Source organism: Camponotus floridanus, unplaced genomic scaffold (genome assembly GCF_003227725.1).
Source record: "Camponotus floridanus strain SB8 unplaced genomic scaffold, Cflo_v7.5 scaffold3, whole genome shotgun sequence".
In the NCBI taxonomy this organism is placed as follows: domain Eukaryota; kingdom Metazoa; phylum Arthropoda; class Insecta; order Hymenoptera; family Formicidae; genus Camponotus; species Camponotus floridanus.
Genome location: NW_020229436.1, coordinates 2,487,828 through 2,512,457, shown reverse-complemented (window position 1 = coordinate 2,512,457; position 24,630 = coordinate 2,487,828). Strand labels below are relative to the sequence as shown.

Genomic DNA, 24,630 nt, shown 5'->3' with positions numbered 1-24,630 from the left:
TTTGTTTACAAGTTTTATTAGAACAAATGGATCACGGATACATATAAATTCTGTCAAAACGAGCAACTTTCATCTCACGAGGCCCAACCCCGTTTATCCTTCCGACTCTCGCTGCTTCGTACATTCTTTACGCGAATCATAAATACGAATTTTCTGCTTGACTATTCGCGACCTTTTACCTGCCTTTTTCAAATAGAATTTGTCGCCTGTCAAGGGACACATCCTGAAGGAAAAGTAGCATGTGTCTTTGGACTACCTGCTTCTTTGCCTCCTTATTTTCTTCTCTTAAGATAACATGGTCGACATAACAAAATAAATTTTTTCTGTACGTGATACATGAATGCAAAAATAAATCCATTAATATTGCGTCATATATTTTATTATATATATATATATATATATATATATATATATATATATATTTCTTAATTGTAGAGTATATTGATTATGTTACAAAAATACTTATTTGTGATCTATAATGCACACTAAAAAATTCTATACAAATTTATAAAAATTTGAAAAGAATTTTGAAGGTTTATGTATTAGTGAAGGAGAATGTGTGAAAGATGCAAATAATTGAAGATTTGCAACCTTTTTCATTAATATAATAAATAAATCTGATTATTTCAAACATATTTCTAATAATTTTCTTATATTTTTTATACAGAAAATATTTTAACAAACATTTCACAATTCCAGGTAACGCTCTCGATTTCGATTCTCATCAGTCTCCACGTATTCTTCCTGTTGGTCGTTGAGATCATTCCGCCAACGTCCTTGGTTGTGCCGTTACTTGGAAAGTACCTGATATTCGCCATGATACTCGTCTCGATAAGGTAAGTGCTTGAGCACAATTCACAATGGCAGTGAAAAAGACGAAGAGCTTTAACAGAAAATTAGTCTTATATAACATGCTTGCGAAATTAGCGTATCGACTAGTAATTAAGACATAAAAATGCTTTCGTGATTCGTGACACTAAACGCAGTAGAAAAATAATTTTCCACAATTTTTGATCATAAAGAAAACAGTTTCCGTTGTCCCATTTTACTCGCATTTTCTTACTTGTCGTGTTATTACTCTATTAACGTTATCGATTAACGCTTAGCAGTGATTCATCAATCCATGTTTGCGACAGTAAGTTTCGTAGCAATTAATATAGCTCCCGTGAGAAAGGTCGTAAAAAGACGATACAACAACACCCATGACGATGAGTTCGCGCTTTCTCGTGTCCGCTTTCTCGAAATGGACGCTAATTCTCGTAACAACTCGTAGAAGTATCGTCTGCAGCTGTTCGCTCTCCACAATGCGTTCCATTTCTCCCTAACGTGAAATACATTTAACGTTAAACCCTGCACTTCTCAGATCTTCATCTATGATAGAAAATGTCGATTACACTCGATCTCTAAAAGACGAATTACGATTAAAGGAATACTATTTAGCAACAGAAATTCTCACGATTCAAAATATAAAGTTTTAAATTAAATAATTTAATGTTTTTTTCGTATTTTTTTAAATTTAAATTTCAATGATATATTTTTTCAGTAAAAAAATAATAGATATGTAAATATCTATGGATTCATAAAAAATGCATTAGAAACTTGATGCACTATATCATATTTATGAAATTTGTACAAATTTTTATTTATCTGAGCGCATGATTTTTGCGATAACTTTTAATAAAATATTTTTGAATCCATATTTATTTTTTTATACAAATTATTCTTCTTAACATGATTCTTCATTTCATCATTTATCATCTTACTTTTATTGACCCGTCTACGTATATATGCGTACTCAATGGGCGTATCTCGGGATCTCGAATTACATGGAAATAGGCCCGATGAGGCAAGTAACAAATAGCAAGCATCCTCGATTTACTTTTTGACCCCGAAACTTATCTCAAGCACATACATTACTGATGGATAGCACGTTTCTCGTTAATGCACATCTCTCGTTAATGTGTTTTCACTAAGAAATATCGGCAAAAATGAGACTTTTCTTAGGAATAACATGATTGTAAAAAAAAAATGAAAAAAAAACACAAGATACGTTTAAGATTTTTATTTTTAATATTTTTTTGTTTTCTTTAAGAAGGAAATTTTTCTATTATTTTAAATTACAACATTGAAGAGCAAAAAAAGAAAAAGAAAAAAATATCTTATATAAATATCTATAAAAATATATACATACTACTACATTTGGAATTAATTCGACGATGTTTTAATTGACATAAACATTCTAAATTTTGAATACAAAGAGATTAAGACAAGATGCATGTACATACCATATTAAATTTTGAAAAGACTAAAATTAAATTAAATTAAAATATGCCATATGAAAGAAAACTGCATCAAAAAATTATATCTGGTGTTATATTTGTAACCGAATAAAATTCATTAACGAGTTTATTCGCTGATGTATATTCTCATTCTGACAAGGGGTATATCCTCATTTTCGCTGACGACACTTTATGCCACAATCTGCTGCTAATAATCCGCCTCAGTACTCTCTTAATTAATCTAAACTTTAATCTATCCTTTTTTCCTGAAAAAAAGAAAATTCTATATTCTACAAGAAAGAAATCTCATTACGCTAAAAAAGTTTAGCAAATTAAATTGTCGCCTTACACGGACAAATTTTGTAATTTTAATCACACGGTAATTTATCGAAGATTAATCTTTTAAAGATAGTATATAAAAGAAAACATATATATATATATATATATATATATATATATAAACACACACACAGACACACATACATATATACATATAATGCTATTTTTACAGAATCCGTTTCAACAATTCTGTTGCTAATCGATAAAGCCGATTATAATCGAGGTGTGATTCTATGTTTGGCAGTTTTATGATTTTAACGAGACATATACTAAATAATCAACCATAGCATGTGTATAACTATTTAAAAAATATTAATATTATTTGAATTAATATTATTCAGTTATGTACATTAATATATTAATGTTTGATAAAATTCAAGCAACGAAATTCGATTGGAATACTAAATTTCTAAAAATGAATTATTTACAACATCGATTCGAATGTCCGATAATAATATTATCGATAATAATAACTTAATCAACGAAAATCGGTAACATAATTAATCAATATAATTAATCAACATAATTAATTAATATAAAGTATGAAGTTTCGACTAAAAGACACTTATGCTACACGATAATATATGTTTATTAATAATGATGAAATAATATGTTGTTCTCGCTCAGTATCTTCTTTCTCTATTTTCTTTTCTATCTTCGTTACACAACAAGTATGTTCTGTATATTTATTTATCCTTTTATATGTATCTTTTCATATGTATATATCTTTTGATATGTGTAATGATAAAAGAATAAAATTGAATAAGCAAATGTGTTATCATTAATAGTATCAAATATTGTTTAAAATGCGTGATTTTGTTTAGTATTTTGTAAATATTTTATCATAATTTAATACAACGAAAGAAATTTCTCTTTTGATCAATTACAAATTTATTAGTTAATGCGTAACAATATAATTAACAAAATATTATAATACACGCAAAATTTATATATTGAAGCAAAATGTTAATTATATTAGTAATATTAAAAATGCAAATATGGATAAAATATCTCCACATACATTATTTGTTATTTTAATGAGATACTATTTGAAATTATTATTAGATTACGTAAAATTTCTTAGAATCTTTAATTACTTTACTTATTAATAAGTATGATTTTAATTAACTTCTTCTTTATATACGATAGTAATTTATTATTGTAGCTTTAAAGTTGTGCATACATAGACGAGGTAATTTTTTATATTAAATTAATAAGCAATAACAATAAATATTAATCTATAAATTAATATATTCTAATTATCTGTAACATATAATAAATTTGCAAAGAATAAAGATAAATTTATATTTTTAATTAAAACAGTACAATATATTACATGTATATAAATAAGCAAAAAATTTTAACATTGAATCTAGAAAAATTCAAAATAATATTCTTGCGTGACACACATGAAAAAAACTGATCTAATAATTTAGAATTAATAGTATTATCTATTTAATTAAAATCAAGATCTAAAAACTTTTCTAATCTTTCTAAGACATGTATGGAATATAACAAATTAATTTAGTCAAATTTAACTTCACTTGAAAGTCTATACTTAAACCAGGAAGATCCTATGTTTATATGTGTGTTCGTGTATGTATGTACTTATAAAGTCACGCTATAATCATCCATAGACTAAGCAAACATAAAACTAATCCTCGAACTTGTCGCCTACTAATAAATTGAGCTGATGTTTGTCTTTCAAGATGACGATCATCCGTGATATTAGCAATATTTAAATTCACGGATTTATTAATCGAATTTTGTATAATCAGAAAGGAGTGCGGATCAACGTTTAGTGCAATCTTGATATTCTCGCGAAAATGAAAACGATCTGAATCTTTTCATCTTTAAACAATTACATGATATTGTGTATATGTTCTCCCTTAAAAAAAATATTCTTCTATATAATTTTATATAAAAAAGATTTAACATATACGTATAATATATCTAAAATATTTTAATTTTCTGTAAATTTTCTTTGCGTATTACGTTTATTTTGTACATTTTTAGTTCTTTCTTTTAATTATTTAAAAAAATTTGACTTTATTCGATCGATACAATTTCTTAGATCACTTTGGTTGTTCTAAATAATTATGCTCTCCGAAAAGACAAACAAATTATAATTTATCCAAATAAAATATATTGATAGCACATTCGATTCATTGTAATTTACAAAATAAAAATCAAAGATTTCTGACACAAGTAAATAAGCGCGAGAATCTCATTTTCTTATATTATTTTCATTATTTCCGAATAATACTTTTGGTATATATATCGGTCAATTGGTCGTCGTCATTTCAATGTATCAATTTCAAGAATGTGTGTATTCACTCTTTTGAAGGTGCTAGAACGCGCGCGTGCATGTAGCCTTTTTCAAAGGGACCTCGTTTCAATATTAATGACGGCATTTGCCGGCTTCGTACCGGCGACATTTAACTAACGAGCCAGTCTATCTACCTCACCATTTTTACGTGCCACCACGGCATGATATGTTCTCTGCTTTTTCGAACCAGCCAAGCCAAAGAGACAGGATTAAAGAGCAAAATGATGAAAAACGGACTATAGCTGCACACTATGCGGGGCGTTACTGTGACATTGTCACTTCTTTTCCCCTTTATATATTAAAAAATTTTACAATTATTATATGCTTTCATTAGGCCGTATATGCTTCTAAAATGACAATATAGAAATTTATCTAGAATTCTTCTAGAAAATTGAATATTGACTTATGAAATATTTCATGGTTAATTTATAGATAAAAAGATATTAAAAATAAGATCAAATTAAAAAAGGTATGAGAATCAGAAAATCTCTATTCAAAAATTGCGCTGTCATCTGGAAATTTTCATGCTCTTGTCTACCAAGGCGTTCGTGTGAACAGAAAAGAATGATTTCGAAAAAGACGAAAAATCACGGATTTGCGGTAATGGAAGATCTAGCGGTTGCTTGTGCGAGAACTATGGTTTCGAGAAAAGCGGCAAAGCACGACACTAGCTTTATGGTGCGGAAAGAAAAGCGGCGAGGACGATCGTCCTGGACCAGGTCCAAGCCCAAGTGGTCTACCCTATATCTTGACCCAGGATTTTAGAGTTGACAGCAAATTGTCGTAAAACAAAGTATAACGATTTCGTCGCTTTGCTGTTCGCTCCCTCGTTACTAACAAGTCCGGCGAGGCCAGACCATTGTGATTTTTTATTCGTAGAAAAAAAGATACGGAAAAAAGATACGAACGTTACGTTGACAAGCGCTTTAGATTAATCGACGCAAGCCGCTTTCCATCGCAGTTATGTAACACGCTTCAGAAGATCAGCCTCCCCGTAAATCGTGGACTTACGAGAAGGAAACAAATACATTTGGAATTCGTTGTGTGGTAGAATTTTATTTATATTCGCCGCATCGGCTTTTTACAAAAATTTCGTCGAGAAGTTTCGAATATTTTCGATTCAAGAGAAAATTTTACGAAAGTATCTCAATTGTCTTTCGTTCATCTTTCATAAAGATATGCCGATCTCGTAAATACGGCATTCCCTATTGATACTCGTAAACCGGAATTGATGCCAATCGGGCAGAAGAAAAGCGAAAGAAGAAGAAGAAGGAATATACTCAAGTTGAAGAACAGAATCGAGACTTTGCTATTGTCTGCGACGATTGTGTCTCATATAAAGAACGCCCGCAATATCAGCACTTCTGAGAAAAACTCGTTTCGCTAGTCGTAAAGCGTGAAGTTTTGATGGAAGGATAGAAAGAACTCACACGACTCTCTCCTACGAATCTGACATGGCTCTGTGGATATGTATCCTCGAGTCTTTGCGATATATTCATCATCGCAAAGTTAAGCCGGAATTATCGGAAGCAGTTGCAGAAAATGCTCCTATCGTAAATTGAACATGTCCGGAATCTATCTCCGGAATGAAATTTTTGCGGAAATATGGAATATCGATTGGTATGTCACCGGCTTGAACTCTGCGCGTTGTAACATCGACATTAGCGAGCGACTTGACATGTTTGATGTGTTTCTTCAAGAAACTTACATCAACTATCAGAGAAACTCCTTCGGGATCCCGTGTTACGAAAAATTTAAAGCGATAATGTAGCGATCCGCGATAAACGCGCGATGTTCTCCAAGCCGGAAATGCCGCTCCGTTTCGCCTAGAAACAGTGCGCAAGATGCTCCCGATTTAATGCGAGATCCGCTCTAAATATGGTTGCTTATTCCGGACAGCTAAATTGGAAATTCCAGCCGGTAGTCGCGCAAGGCGGAGGTAGCGTTAGGAGATTTCCGTTCACCGACCGCGAACCCCGGCTGCTCCTGCGGGAACAGAATCCAATTTGAGCGTAGCACGATTCTCGAATCGAGATACCGGTTCACCTAAATGCGCCGATCGCGTCACGCATCCGCGCTCAAAATCGGGAAATACGCTTAATAGAATTTGTCTCGAAGGAAGTTCAGGTCATCATTATATCCTTCTTTACGCTCGTTATATATGTATATAGAAAGCGACATTATTAGTGAAATACATAAGTTACTTCGAAAACCGAATGAAGAAGAAAGAAAGAGAAAGGGAATGAAATATTATACATTTATTCATAATTGTAACATTAGAAAGAATTAAGTAACATTTATCAAGTGAGATGTAAATTCCACAAGATGACTACATATAAATATTATTCTGTGACAAGAAAGATTATTCCTCAGGGACTCTCTTATACAATAGTGAGTACGAGCATAGCGAACCCGAGTTTCTTCTTATACCGGGGATTTTCTAATCAGATCGTCCAAGTGTCTTGGAAATATAAATGAAGAGACATTTTTAAACACTTTTGGATTGTATCTATTAAAATAATTATTATTCAAGTGATCAAATAAGCTAATTTAAAATTACGTCTCTCCATTCAAGTTCTTTTGTAGCTTTTTCGTGACCTCATTTAAATATTTATCTAATTTTCTTTATAAAAATCGTTTAAAACGCGAATGTTTAATTATGATTGCAAATGCACATTAAAGACTTAGATAAAAACTGGGCTTCCAGATACTACGATAAGCGCACAATGTAATTTAAAAATGAGATAAAAGAAGAAAAGAATACAATTACTATGGTAGAGAATTTCATAAGCATTCATTTTACTTACTTCTCTTTTACAGTGTCGTAAATTTTATTATCAGATTAATCGTTTTTAATTGACGCTCGACCGTCTTTCTCATAATTCTTTAAAAACGAAAGGCAATCTCATCATTAAATAACTTTGCGAATAAGAAATTTCTCGCGTGTGCGGTTATCTATCTTCGTATCTTATCCCACAAAGCCATTTTTCGAGCACGAAAATGATATACGGGGGGATTCTTCGCGAAGGCGCCGAATAATAATCGAATTTAATTTGCACGGAAAATAGAGGAAAGAGAGCTTGAAAAAAAATGAGAGCAGGGCTAAAGCCTCGTTACGGTTCGAAAAGTAACTGCTATCCCATATTGAGGCCGCAGTTATACCCAATCGGGCTTTAAAGCTCGTAAAATTGAGCTTTACAATTTCATTCGGGCGTCAAGCACGCGCGCGAAAACTTTCCTACACTCCGCGTTTCATTATGCGTCATCTCATCGTTATTTCTTATAGAATTGGCAGACGACATTGCTTTTCGTGCTCACTCGAGCGAACATTGCCTTTCGGAAGTTACTCGCGTCAATCAAAGAGGATTTTACGATCGCGAATTGTCATATTTCCTACAGTCGTACGGACAAAGTGGAGACTGAAATTGACATAATGGCTCAAGTCGCGATATACGAGATGTCGCAGAATTGTCGGAGAATAGACTTATGATGCTGTTCCCTTGAAATTTCGGTAAAAATTTTTCCATCCAAAGAATTTTTCAAACATACACACGTATATTCGCATAGAACGTAATGCACATGTAACATTTGGATGATGGAAAATGCATTTTTTTAAATGCGAAAGAGCTTATTACAAAACGCGTAGGAGAGATTTGATGCTAATAGCGCCAGATATATTCCGTTAATGTCAAGATAATGCTAGATCCACGAAAGATTGGCATAAATCCCTGGCGACATGCAACGATGCCAGGAACGCCCTACTTGCTCTTCCGGATATCCATCAAAATCCCGTGAACCACGGATCTTAATGCATGTAAGTTTCATGAACGTGTCGAATTCGAAGGCTCTGCAACCTTTGCATACAAAAGTAAAACGCGCTACGAGAGATATCAAAACCAATGATAACTGCTTTAAAATTGGAAATGGCAGTTCTGTCGATATCGAGATGTCAAATCATTACGTTTCGAATAAGAAATAACAATGTTTCTCAATTAATGAAATCGTATTTTGTTAATAGGCTTTAAAATTTTGATAAAATACTTAATATAATTAAAGAAATTGTGAAAAAATGATATTGAAAAATACAAGTAAAATTTGAAAACAAGAAAGAAATTATCAATGAATGATTAAATTTATATCCTAAAATTAATTTTACAAGAAAATTATGTATTATAATTTAAATGATAAAAGTGTTTAATATCGGCAAGTTTCAAATTGCGTAAATAATGGCTATTTATCTTTTTAATATTTTAAAGTTTAAAAAAAATAATTTAATATTTAGATCACTCTTTAAACATTTTTATTTTGAAACGTTTTATATCCTTAAAAAATTACTTTTTACGCAAATGGATAAGAAATATTCGAAGTACTGAAAGAATGGAAAAAATTAAACTGAACTCTCTGAACATTACTTTTGTTTCTTTGTCCTTGTTAAGTATAGAAAAGTTAGTAGTACGAGCTACTTTCGATCTAAATTGCTATCCAAAGTGAACAATTTTTAATGCGACGAAGTTGGAAAATAGAAACGAGTGGTGGAAATGTCTTTTTTCATATAACAGATTTATGCTTTAAAGTGCTTTTTATTTTCGCGTGTCATTTCTGAAATTATTATATATAGAACTAATGTCCTACTTCAATTTATGCTCACTGTTCCAAATAAGGCAGAATATTTACCGATTTCACAGAAATAGGAATATATTTTATGTTAATTAAAATAATGCTCTAAACATTATTTTATATAACACGTACACATATATGATATATAATTAAAATAATCTGATATAAAAAACAATACACTGACTTTTCACAATAATATAGCTAATATTTATTATGCAATTATAAAGTAAATTTTTTTCAATAATCAAATTAAAAGGATATTAAAATATAATTAACCTATATATATTTAAATCGATATTTACAATATCAATTTCATTCTCAACTTGCGTAATCACGGCATTGTTTTATTTTATCATGGAATCTCAATTACTCCTCATACACCTAACAGTGACTAAGCTCTTGGATGTCTGCCGGATTTTGCTTTTCGGAGAAACTTTCTGGCAATTCGTCTCGCTATCGACTAAGTTCTTTGGGTGCTCGGAGCGAGTGATAGCGCCGAAAATCCGTGCAGAGTGCAACTATATATAGACGGTTACAAATCCTTACGTGCACCCTGCTATCGAGGTTTATCTCGGATTGCGGTTGACTGGTACTACCCCTTCGCGTCCCATCGTGGCGCGCAAGAGGACACGGCAATCCTTTTCGCGATAAGCGAAACTCGTAAGGGATGATCCCACCCTGCCGCGCCTGGAGAAGCGTTACTGTGTTAGTACGTGAGATACGAGTTTTCCGAAACGCGCGGCTGCGCGTTGTACACGATATTGTACTTCCGCAATATACGTGTTTCGACTCGCTACCGCCCTGTGTTGTACCGAAACGATAGAAATATGAAATAACTTAATATACGATTGAATCGTTTGTATTGCGAAAATTGCAACGAATGTTTTTTACGCCAGCGCATGTTAAAAAAGGTATATTGTAAAGAGAATCGCCACATTTTTTTATGCCAAATTCGAAAATACGTAATAGTTGAAAATATTTAGAACGAGAGAATATTTAAAATATTGAGAATATTGAGAATATTTAGATATTTCGTTTTCTGTGACTTTAAATCTAAATGTTAAAATCAAACTATTACTGAAAAGATTAAAATATCTAAAATCATATTATATATTATAGAAAAAGAGAGTGAGATATAATTCTCTGATGTAAGAAATTCCTTTGTAATGTTTTTTAAAATTGTATAAGAAATGAAATAAAATTTTGTTACATTTATTCATTGGACACTTATGACCTGCACTTAATATAGTGGAAGTCGCAACAGTATAAACAAAGGTTAAGAGAATGTCTCGCCTCGAGCTGCAGAAGCTCTTTGAGTCACCAAGCCATTAAATTTTCTCCTGCTTCTTAATACAGGACTCGACGAAAATTATGTGAGTGCTTCGTCGCAAAGAAACTGAAGAAGCATTTTATTACTTAAGAAAGTTCGCTTGAAATAAATGCTTATCTCGTCGTGTTCCTTTTTGGATGCAGTAAAGTTTCCGCAAGTCGCTCCCCCCGGAATATAAAACTAACTGATATTTTATTGTTTTATTATTTTGTTTTATGCATCGCTTGTTAATGCGCGTCGTCTTTAGATGTGAAATAATAATATAATGCACAAATATTTTCCGTTGGACAACATCAAACGATTGAGCAACGTTAAACTAACGTAATGCATAAATAATCTTTTAAACACTCGTTAATATCGAAACATAATAAATAAATAATTGTTTTGTAAATTCATATATAGAATTCATTGTACAACACTTTACAAATTTATGTGGTGTATTAAATATATTGAAACCTAAAGAAAACATTTGTTGAATGCAAAAGTTAGTAGAGATAACATAAAAAATTATGATCATTACTTAAAAATATTAAATAAAAATTTATTAATTTTGATGAATTGATAACTTTGCTAGAACTAAAATCTGAATCACTCTATAGCTTCCAATAATGTCAAAAATACATATGCCGTGTATAATTTTGTTAGAAAATTATAATAAATATCATAAATATAATAAATATAATAATAAATATAATAAATATAATAAATAACCATTTATTAAGACATGAGTATGGCAGAAAGCATAGAAAAACAATATATGTAAATATTTTTAATGTACCTCGTAATATATTATCATGCAAGAATAATTAATCATAATACTAAAAAATAGTGAACGTACACATACGTGCCATTTAACCTGAACAAGATCTCGCTAATTCATCATGTTAAGACATTCGCGCAAATATTAATGCCGTGGAGACTCTCCTTAGGGTCGACGACTCGCATGAGTTATCACTTGTCTCTCCTTACGCGGGGCTTTTCTACTCGCCCAAGTGGGCAATAATGGCATTAGTCTGGCAAACTAACAGAATTCTGTCGCCTCGCGCTCTTCTTCTCTACTTGATTTATTTTACTAAGCTAACATTAACACTTTTATGTAGAATAGCCAGACTTATCCTCTCAACAAAAATCATTTTGAATGCAATATAACATTAATTTCAATCCAGCAAACACACATTAAACGAACAGAAAGAGGAAAAAACATTATTATCGATTTTTTAATAACTGAAATCAAGAAGGAGGAAAATGTGATTTGCAAAATTAATACTTTCAATTGTTAAAAAAGGATGACTTTCTTATCAATTTAAAATAATGAAAATGAATTATCTCGTAAGAGATGACTACATTTTAACTTGACGATTTCATTCGCGAGGTAATTTGCAAAATATTGCTTGCGAAATGCTATGCTAAAGCGTTGATAAAACTTCCTAATTAATGGCAATGTGATACGTGTGCTTGTGCTCTTTATAGACATGTGTGAGATGCAAATGGACGTTCGTAAATGGAAGTCCCGAGATAAAATCGCGTAACTCGTCGGAGTTTACTGCCGTGATGGAAAATGCATTCGCCGTACGATACACCTGCGTTGCATCTCTGTTGGGGCGATTACGACAGATCGACTCCCGACGAATCGATGTACGATCTCGATACTTTAACGCTAGTCGACTTGAGAGTCAGCTTTAAAGACACTCTAAAAATGGAAGGCGCAAATTTTTATTTTCCCTACGCGCGCGATAACGAATATTAAAATATGCGTGAATATGAAAATTTACGAGCATGAGGATATTAATGTGATTGTAAACTTTATGCACGATTAAAACAAACAGTGAAATTTATCGACAAAATTTATTTTGCGTAATGAATTTGTTAAACAACTCGCTCACTTTAATGAGGACGGACCATCAACTCTCGTAATGCATATTTGATGAGTTTTTTTACACATGAGTTTCAGCTCTTCCTCTGGGATTCTTTTGCAAAGTATTCCCCCGTTTCATATATGAGTATCATACATCGTCGTTATTTTATGAAACTTTCAACGTGGTAAAATCATATATGTTAGAAGGGATGAAAGTGGAACTTTGTAATACAATGTATCTTAGATAATGGTATTTCATTGATTTTACTTGTGATTACATGTGATTATTACTTAATCTATTAATAGATACAAAGTATAATTTTTCTATATTATAAAATTCAGTGTACATAATTTAATGATATTAAAATCTTAAAATAACAAATTTAATTGAAAAAAATATCGATAATATGTGATAGAAGCGAAATAAAATGCGTAATTCTTTTATTGTATATTTACTTAAATTTCTTTACATGATAACATAATTATTTTTCAAAATTTAAGTTAAATTATTAATAACATACTTATTTTAAATATTTTGTTTTATTAATTATTTTGAATAAATGTTCTTAATTATGAGTTAGAATGAATGCACATTTTAATGCAAACTCCTCTCTCTCTCTCTCTCTCTCTCTCTCTCTCTCTCTCTCTCTCTCTCTCTCTCTCTCTCTCTCTCTTTGTTTCTCTTTTGTATTTTGTTCTATTCTCTAATATTTGATTCGCTCCCGCTCGTTGCTTTTGAATCTTGCATCCATGTTCGTCGAGTACCTTTTCCGAGTGGACAGTGATGTCGTTACTCTTGCTAAGTAAATTTCATCGCCTTGAGTGCCGCTCTCTTCGACTTGTCAACGGCAACGCTGTTCCAGTTCGTGTCAGCCTCTCTATTAAAAGTTTCGTCCGTACGACAGCGTCTTTATGTCAAAATACGATGGAAAGGCGAAGAAGCGTAAATGTCGATTCACTTTCAAGGATCTTAAAAAAGATACTTGCTAACAAAAACGTCCAAGTATAAAAAGAGTCTATATCGACGTGTTGCTTTTAAAATTTTAATCGTGTTATCATTTTATTAAATATTAATATATATATGTATATTATAATTTAAAAATGATAGAGACAAATGATTTAGGAAAAATAAATACAAATTATTTGAATATTTGGAATGATTTTGGAAATTTTAATCATGAATAAATTGTTAATGATATCGACATTTACAATTATGATATTAATTTGTATTAAATTCTTATGTCAAAATTATAAAAACTGATAAATTAAATTATTAATAACATTCTGTACGAAAAGTAATACCGATGCTTGAATCAAAAATTGTTCTCGCAAAATTGTAAAAATATCTCCCGATGGAAATTTTGGAAAAATATATTCGCATGCGAAATCTCTTTCAATCTAATGGACGATCGATTACACAAGGGGTTAAATTCGAGTGTGGATTGATAGAGCAAAAAGATGAAGAATAAAAGATGGTAAGCTCTCTTCTCCGAATGGCCATCGTTCTTCTCAGATGCCAGCTACAGTGATTGAGTGAATAGAACGACGAAGCATTTTTCTCGATACTGGCTCGTGACAAGAAGATTTATGATAAATACAGATAAATAACTATAGATATATAAGACCTACAATGTGCAACATACTGTTCGTTAACAAAATGGATTCTTTGCAATTGAATTTTTGCGACTATCAATGTTTCTCTAATTTTAGCAATCCCACATTTACAAGAAAAATATGTCTTAATATATTAAAAATATGTCTTAATATGTCTTAATATATTAATAGATATATTTTCTTTTTAATGTAAATTTTCTTTCGAATTCTTTATTAATTCATATAAACGAATAATAAAGTATAACTTTTCTGCATTGATTGAGAATCAGAATATTTTACCTCACGTATGCCATATTATACCGCATAAAATTGATCGAATGGCATTTGTCGATTTTTTATGTGAGATTTTTTATATGTTGCATGGCATTAAATGAGATTATGTGATCTTTATCGACATTGCGATAACGCGCTTGAACACGTTACCACCAGGACACATTATTAAATATTCAATGGCGATCGTACGAGATTTATTACCTCGCGAGAGGCTGACTTGAAAAACATTATTGCCCGATGGCGTCCAATATGACCCGAGTCCAGCATGGAAAAATATTCCGAACAAGTTTGAAACTCAGCCGTCGATGTGGAAAATGGAAGAAGAAACGTCGTACATAAGCGAAAGGGAAGCCGATACATCGTTCTCGGCCGAATGATGTGGACAACGCGACGGAAAAAAAAGGGGACAAAAAGAAAGAGGGCGAGAAAGTTTCTACGTGCTCGCGTTACTGATAGGACTGCATTCGAACTTTAAACAAGTTTGGAACTCGGACCCTGGCCGCAGGGCCCATTACGACGCCGATCGGCGCATTAAACGGCGAGAGGGAAATGTCGCGAACTTTTGCGATCCTTGAAACGTGAATCTTTCCCGCGATCTTACTATAGAGTGTATCAAAATAGCGGCTCTCTTCACTTTAAATAAAAGGTCCTTAAAGTCACATATTTTATTTCAAGATAAAAGATTTTTATTTTCCTAAAATACATTGAAAAAATATTCTTTAATATTTTAATAAGGTATGTTTATAAAGTTATATATATAGTTAATAATATAGTTAATAAGGTATGTTTATAAAGTTAATTATTAAAAATTAATAATTAAGTATTAAGTATTAAATTATAAGTATAATTAAGTATTAAAAATTAATAAGATATGTTTGTGAAATAATTATCGTGTGAAAATATTATGTGTATATTGCGTAATTTTACGATAACGACATAACAAAGTACATATATATAAACAATTTATAATCGACAGAGAGCATATATGATTAGACAATTGAGAAATCTTTTTAGAAATTATAAATTTACACTATGTTTCATGTTCAATTGTACATATACGATATAACGAATTCCGTTGCGAGACTCTGAGGCGCGTTGCAATTTCCAACGATGTTGCGGCGGTCGATAAATAATTCCACTAAAGACCTCGGGACCACACCAACCGGAATGCATTAACCCGAATTAATACGTTTACGTTTCATTTGCGAATTCAATATTTGCCGGCGGATAACAGCGGATACGCGAGCATCAGCAAATACGGGCACTCCTTACATCGCTGGTTGAGATTCTATCCAGAAATAGAATTCGGTTCACTGCAGTCTCGCGATGTAATAATCATTCGATTCAAACGGACAGCATTCTCTCTTGTACATGTTTCGAAACTTTAATTAAACTTTTGTGTAGAACCACGTTTATATCGCTAATAAGAGAGAAAGAGAAAGAGAGAGAAGTCGTACCTAATAACTTAAGTTTAATTTAAATACTAAATGAATAATTTAACTTCTATAGTAATGTGTTAGAAAGTTAATTCTACTTGACTGGATTTACATAATATTATAAATCTTCATAAATGTTCTGCTAATATATATATATATATATATATATATATATATATATATATATATATACACTCTTCGAGATGTATACTTCTATAAAATTGATTATTTCAAAGATTGCTTTTTGCATTTATACATCAGATCTTAAATTGAAAAATATACTAATGAAAGTCTTTAAATTAATTAATTATTTTAATTAATTAATGTGTACATGAGAACTGAAAAATATGTGGTTTAAAAATTTCTTTAATTAATATTTTGCTCGCCAAACGATGCTACTTTTTTCTGACTTTTTGAAATTATTTCTACAGAAATTACATGCAAATTAGTTTATATGCATTTTATTTTCTACATGTTTTTTTATATGTATATTATATATTTATATGTATAATATGTATTCCATGTATTATATTATATTATCATCGCAATTTGCGTTCTTTAGTAAGAAGTTCCAAGAGATCATCTTTTTCTTGCATTAGCACAACGAACAATATAGTTTACAAAGTGCACCATGAGTCTCAAGGTGCTCGGCCCCGATAGCGGTAACTTTAATCGCTCTTTCGCATCTTCTGGCGGGATATAACAAAGTTAACGAGTGGGAAAAAAAAACAAAGTACACGCGACAACTTATCTATCTTCTTCTCCTCTTTTTCTTTTTCCGGAAACTTTGTTGAGAGTCATCTCACGGGCCGTAGAAACTCACCGTTGCACTTCGATCAGGCGAGACGCCATAGAATTCCTCTCTTCCGGTCACTCGCCGGTTTACGTGCTTGAGATACGTGAACGACTTTTTCGAACGTGATTAGGATTCATGCGGTCGCCACCCCGAAGATGAACGGTCGCAAAACGGTACGTACGCGAAGTGGGTCAAGCCCACGAGGACGGCCCGGGAAGAAATATTTCGATTCGCCGAAAGAGCGAAAAGCTCGAGAGAGCAACGAAGAAAACGCGAAAATGTACCGAGGTAATGCATCATCCGGATGTAGGTTATATCCTGCTTAGCTCGACCTGGCTTTGGACCCTATTATAGCTTCGCAGTTAACATCCTCGTTCGTTGTTCCTTTGAGAATAAACATCTTCTCTCGGAGAAATAATTTTTCTCATTTGTCTGCCTTTTCTTTTGTCTTGTCAAATTGTTGAAAATACGCAATAGTTATAAATAATGATATGATAACTTTGATGTATCGCAATTACTGTCGTCGCTCTTATCCTTGCTCTTCGTCTCAACCACCACGCTTTTTCTGTCGCATCCATTTTCCTAAACCTTCGCGTTTCTCGCGCACTTTCTTTATCCATCCCTCATGCTACATTTTTTATAAAGCTTTTCCAGAACCTTGCTATCATCCTGCGTAACATTTCTTTCTTCATGACTGATGGCCAACGATGATGAAGCAAATTTGTACGACGTCGTTTCTCGAGCATGACGCGGTCGATTCATAGCGAGGATTGAAAGCATTTTCTTCGACGTGCTTGCGTTTCGTCAAAAAATCACGCGACATTATTTTCCTTGGAGCTTTGTGCATAAAGCAGATGAAACTTTTTACAGTAAAAGTGCTATCTTCTTTAAGATATGCTCCCCTTTAGGATCGAATTTTTTAATACATTTTATTTTATCTCAAGGGAAATATTTTTGACAAAGTGCGCGTTATAGAAATTATTGGCTTTAAACGATATGTCACTTGTAAAAAAAACCCGTCAGTTTGCACGTTATACGAGTGGAAGAGCATATATTTCTTGCTCTTCTTCTTATTGTTAGATATACACGGGCAAATGCGAGCAATAGACTACGCGCATCCGAGATCTAATGGTCCTTTTCTCGGAAAATCGGTAAAGAAGTAGAGGATCGTCCTCTGATTTCATGATTCATTCCACGTCCGCGAGTGCCTTGGAACAGCGAAAGGCTTTTTACTCCCCGATAACTCTCAAATTTGCAATATTTCTCTGGATTACGCGGCCAAGTCGAGCCACAATGATCGCGAGATGAAGATTACTTATCTGAGGCAAGTTTAGACTATTGAAAAAATAAGAATCAAAGAAAGAAACGGGAAAAGAATCGGTAACAATAAGCATAACTATATACGGCAGTCGTTGTAAATTATTTTCAAGAAAATATTTGATATTTGACCTTCTCATTAAGGAAGATTCCGATTTGATGAATGCGCATTGATAAAAGCGAAGTCTTTTTCAACGCTGCAGCTTTTGCAGTAATTTCTGTGTGTTCTGTTGCATGAATTATAAACTTTTTTTTTTAAATTAAGAATACGAATCTCCAAGAATTTAAAAAGAGGATAAAGAAAATTTTAATACTATTTTATAAGCTTTATAGAATTAATTCTCTCATGCATTAAATATCCTTTTTAAACAAAGTTACTCTTGCGCGCATTCTGAAATAAGTAAATAAAAATAAAATTAAGCGCGACGAGAAAAACGCGTGGGAATGACCGAAACGTTTGAAGCCACTGATTTGGAACTTGAAAGAGAATCTCGATTAACCATTATCGACGTGAAGGAGGTTGAACGTGTTTCCAAAGGGCGATATAGCCTCATGCTTTAAGGTGCATATCGAACAAATCGATGATCTACTTGGCCAACGAAGAGAGAAGCGATGAGTCTCCTTGAAGACGAAGGAGTCAGCAAATTGGCGAATTGGGCCGACAGTATGCGGGCTGTTGTTTGAGTGGGAGCCACGTGTCTTCCCATATATGTATAAATGTGTGTGTACGTGTGTGTGGAAACCTCCTAATAGCTTTGGACGCTGCAAGGATGCAGTAGGTGTGACACATTAATCAGTAGCAGCGTTCACCACGGGTGGGCACCAGCCACCCGTGAAGCCGAATCTGAAACATACAGCTCGGATGTCACGTACTTCTTGTGATTCCGTGATATTGATTCCATAAATTGACAAAAAAATGCCGCTTTGATATTGATAGCTCTTAAGTCACTGAATTAATTGAGTTAATAATATCACTTAAAAAATATCGTAACATAATTTCAACGCGAAGAATTTTGTGCGAATAGGAAATAAATAACAAATTATTACTTTTTTAATTGTTTTCAACGAGCAGAGCTTTAGAATCTTAATTTATTATAACATAAAACATTTACAAATTGCAAGAAAGAGAAGTGCGTTTAAATTAAATTTTTAAAAGAAATTGAATTCCAAGTTTACAAAGAAATTTATCGTTGAGATAAAGTGTAATCTCTGTCACATCCTGTATAGCCTCAAATCCCCTTTTTCATCAAAATTTCAAAGAGGATCTTTTCGTTCTTTTTGGTCCGATGTTATAAATTTCCGTTGACAAGAGTGTGAAAAATCTCACGCATTGATAATCTTTTTAGTTATTTTTTCATTAAAAAAAGAAACTTTATTATTTCATCTTCTTATTTAATATATAGTGCACCGAAATTAATACAAAATTTTGGCCTAAAACGTAAATATATAACACGATAATCAAATTAATGTTTTACATATCATATAAAAATAATTTTTATATAAAACATAAGAAATGTACATATATAATATTCAAATAATGATTTATAATTAAACTTAAATAATGATTTATATTTAAAGTTTATTAAAGTTGAAATTACGTACATTACGTGCTTTATCGAAAATATTTTTCTTATCACGTACCTATCATTCGGGATTACACATTTAGAGGCGAACATGGTCTCGAGGACCAAATCGTCTAATACGCGAACATTATGGCGCATTCTGTCCGGGAATGACTAACGCGCGAGCTCGCAAGGAATGACAAAAAGCGAACAGAGATCAAGGACCTACGTCGCTGCGGCAACGTAGTCTGAATCGATAAATGGTTCCAAGTCATGTCAAAGGAAGTGGATCCAATTTAAATCGCGGTCTGTCCTTTGCCCAACCGGCCAGCAAGATTTCTCCCGAATCGTTCAATGGATCTACGTTATGAATGACCCTGTGAGATTTACATTCCGTTCTGTCTCCGATGCCAATTCTAGTGATACGTTATGGCAATTTGCCTTCGTTCGACAAGATGAGCTCGCGAATGAATTCAACATTTTTTTCAAAGTTCTGACATCTTAGAAATCTAAAAATGAAAAAAAACATACTCGACTTTTATGTGATAATCTAAAGCGTAAATTAATATGTTATTTCCTAAAAAATATTTTTATAATATTTCTTTCAGCAGAAATTAGCAATTTCTATTAAAATAATAAAGCCATCGAGTATAAAGAGCTTATATGATTATAATTAGTTAGCAGTAGTTACTATGTGTACGACTGTATGCCGTGCGTAAGAACTTCTTTACTGGCTTATAGTAGATTAAAATCTTTATCGTAATAAAATGGTCCTTATTAAAAATTTAATTAAAGTTTCCACTAAAATTCGTAGATCGCAGTCGTTTGTAATTACATTGCTATGTAAAATGGATATAAAATAATTAATTTTGAGTTTAGAATTGTAGTAATATTCACACATTATGATACATTTTCAGCGAAATTTGTTACTAAAACTTTACACAATCAATAATTTGCAGATCTATTATTGAATATATTGTTATCTATTATTGAATATATTGTTTATATGCGTTATATAGATATAGATAACAAAATAACTTGTAATAATATAATATACTAATATTTATTTTTTAATGATATCTATTGATAATACTTTTTTTATATCTTTATATTAACTGAATGACCTTTTCTTAATATTTTTCAGTATATGTGTTACGGTAGTCGTTCTCAACGTTCACTTCCGTTCACCACAGACGCACAAAATGGCACCTTGGGTGAAGAGGGTTTTTATACACATTCTTCCACGACTTCTAGTCATGAGAAGACCTCAATATAAATTTGAAGCTAACAGGTATCAAATATAATTAGAGAATACGCTCAAAATTTATTGTTCAAAAAAATATAAAGAAATTTTTTATTTTTCTTTCTTCAGTTATTTTTAAAAATTTTTAATTTTAGATCATTAAAAATCATATTTTTTGCTTCTATCTTTATTATTTAAAAAAATTTAATTTTAGAATTATTTATTTATTATATTTATATATTATATATTTATTTATTTTTATTATAATAAATTTAATATTAGAGAAATTACAAATATATAGAAAAAAATATCATATTTTCGCGAAGAATAAATCGATTTTAATTTGATCAAAAAAGTATGCAGACGAAAAGCATTATTTCTAAAGCATCTAAATTTGTACTAGCGACAGAAATCAATACTCAAGAGTCTCGCTACGTAAAGATCAATATTACATCAATATTATATACGTATTTAATGCACGAGCTTGCCTTGTATTTTGTTTAGTCTCAACAATAATCGCATTAGTCAGTCATTATTAGTGTCGCTTTTAGAACATGCCGCACCTGTATTAAAATTCTCCACGCCCGATTGTTTATGTTTGCAGGTATACTTCCGGTAGAGTGCTAATGAGGACCGTCCGGGGAAAGGAAAAGACCTGCTATTATCCTTATCATCCATCGACTCAGGAAGACAGCGAGGAGCACCTCACACCCAAGAGATTCCACAGTCGTCCTCCATCAAAGGAAGACCTCTCGCCTTCCAGGTATTTATGATAATACGAAACGCTTCGTAATTACCTCTTTGATCTTGATATTATTCTGCAGACATTCTCTAGACTAACATTAACATATTTTGCTAAAGAGCTATAATTACATCTTTAGAATAATTATGATAATTACATTTATATAATTATAAATATTAGTTATATTTATATAATTATTTACATAATTAATTTAATTATATAATTACACTAAATTTAAGGTATTTTTTAAAATAATTTTTTTACAATTTATTTTCCCAACCATGATGATGAATTTAAGCTAAGATTAGATTATAAGTTATTATTTTCCTCATGATATGTTAAATAAAAATATTGTACAATACTGGGAGAAACGTGTGCATGAATGGACACGAATAATATCAACAATATTATTCACCCTTTGTTTGCTTTAGTCTTACAGACGGTGCGAGATTCGGAGGTAGTTGCTTAATTCACGGTCCCCCTTTACCATTGCACACCGAATGCGAGGATCTCTCGGTTTCCGGAGACGCAGGCATAGAGGAAGTCAAAAGCCCAGTACTCCGAAGCCCGCCCGTCTTCTCGCACTCTCGTTGCCCGCCGGAAGTGCACAGATCCTGTATCTGCGTGCGTTTCATCGCCGAACACACTAAAATGCTCGAAGACTCGACTAAGGTATAAGATCATTAAAATAAATAAGGAAATAAATAAAACATAAATAGAGAAAAATAAAAATAAGCAAATGAAACGATCTACTACTTTTAATGAAAAATCTTATTGGAATTTTTATTTATTTATTCCTCTTATTAATATTTTATAAAATCTAAACATGTAGAAAGAGAGATATTGTATTTAAATTATCTAGATTAAAATTTAAAAATATTTTAATTTCATCATTAGTAGCCGACAGTGGATTGAATCACGATCGATGCTCCTTTCAGGTAAAAGAGGACTGGAAATACGTAGCGATGGTGCTGGATCGGCTATTTCTTTGGATTTTCACCCTGGCGGTCTTGGTAGGCACCGCTGGTATCATCTTGCAAGCGCCCACTTTGTACGACGATCGAGTGCCCATCGACAAGAAGTTTAGCGAGTTCGCGACCACGACGGTGGTGAAGTGTCCGCCCCAGTAGTCCATGCCCGAGCCCTGCACCGTAGAGAAAGATTAAGGACCAGAAGCACGGATCCCTCTCCCTCGTCCTAGTCTTAGGAGAGTCCGCAAGCTCCAGCTCCTTATCCTCAACGAAATTACGGCAAAAGGGCTCCGATTTTACAAAGGAACCGGAAGTATATGACCGGCGATTTTGACGATAAATTGGAACTACGTTTCTTTAAAGAAAGAAAGAACCTGGAAGAATGAAATATAGAGAGTCATCAATTTGTAGAGACGATCTCGTGGGTAGAAGGATGAGAATCATCGTCTCTCAAGAAGAAAGACGATGAACATCGTTGCGAAACTTTGAAACAGGAGGACTCGAGGCGACGACGTGTCGCTTGAAAAAAAAAACTGCACTCGATGCCTCCCAAATATTAAAGACGCGTTGACCGGCGCGAGATTCGCCAAGTGACCTACATACACCTACATAGTCTGCTCAAGTAAATCGTAATACGAAGCTGCCACTACTTAATCGGGTAAACCTAACACACATCAGACGGACTTTACGATGTAACACTGTAAGTAATTTTAACGCCTCGAGAATGAAAGAGCGAGAACCGAATCATCGCCAGCGTTCGCCTAAACGCGCGCGAGCAAGCGTCAAGTATCGTTCGAGTAGGGCTCGGAACCGGCCGTGAATTAAACCGCGAGATTAATTAATATCTTTTTCCAATCCATACTTTATAGATTTGTAATCTAGAATGCGAGACGCAGCCGATATTGAGAACTGGTGAAATACACGGATCCGGTATTATACGATCGGCTTTTTAGCATAACGTTGCAACGTCGATTGCATCGCGGCTGCATTTTACGCACACCATTTGCGCGAAGAAGAAGAAGTAGTGCTGATATAGCGAGCATTTCTCTTCTTTGAACGTAGAATATTTTTTATATCAAAACGCGAATGTCCTCCGAATAATTCCACACTTTGTTGCCGCGCGATGCGGTACATTTATTGACACTTGAGCTTGCAAGAGCTTCGCGACGCAGCGGGCGAAGAGATGAGAAAATAATACACGCACTGCGTACGCGGTATATTCGATCCGAATGCGCGAACGATTCTTTGCTCGAGCGAACGCCGCGTTTCGCAAGCGTACGTTTTGTATTGTAATGCGGGCCGTAAAGCGCTCGCATTACGCGAGTTAATTAGGTAATCACCGCGTAGCTAGTTTGTCGTACACAGACCTAGGGTGTAATCTTACTTGAAGTATATAACCAGTTAATAATTTTAAAAACGTACCCGCGTTTATACGAGCAATATATATATATTGAAAAAATATATATATAGCGATGGACGAGCCGATGGCGCGTCGGTAGCGCGGAGCGACTTTTTTCTTCCTCAAATATATATGTGAGAGACTTTCTATATCCTAATTATTATATTTAATCAACTATGACATAATCTCTCTCTTCTGATATTATCAGAATTATTATTGTACCATAAGCAATGTCTCTACGAACGCTACCCTCGAACTTGATTCTCTCGCTCACTGTTTCTCTTCCCCTCTATCGATCTGAAGATATTTATTCACGTGTGTGCAATTATTTATCATTATTTTCTGCAACTTCTTCCCCTCTTCCGAAGAAGGATGCACCTCGGATGGACTCGCGTCGCCGACGCATCTCGTGTTATCTCGTCCCGAGAATAAGAATATATATTGTATTTTGTAATGTGAGAAAAAGGGTGAAACACGCGAGAATACTACAATAAAGAGTAACTGATAGTACGGTAAGAACAAGTAAAG

General features: G+C 32.9%; 1 protein-coding gene across 1 annotated transcript in view; it reads left to right on the top strand.

Moving 5' to 3' along the window:
- LOC105252098 (acetylcholine receptor subunit alpha-like) overlaps positions 1-24,630 on the top strand; it is a 160,858-nt gene extending 136,228 nt beyond the window's left edge. Inside the window, exons 8-12 of the mRNA XM_011259314.3 lie at positions 700-836; positions 20,892-21,038; positions 21,595-21,753; positions 22,164-22,404; positions 22,671-24,630. Coding sequence (XP_011257616.1) covers positions 700-836; positions 20,892-21,038; positions 21,595-21,753; positions 22,164-22,404; positions 22,671-22,862 — 876 coding nt within the window. The 3' untranslated portion in view covers positions 22,863-24,630. The remainder of the gene's footprint in view (positions 1-699; positions 837-20,891; positions 21,039-21,594; positions 21,754-22,163; positions 22,405-22,670) is intronic.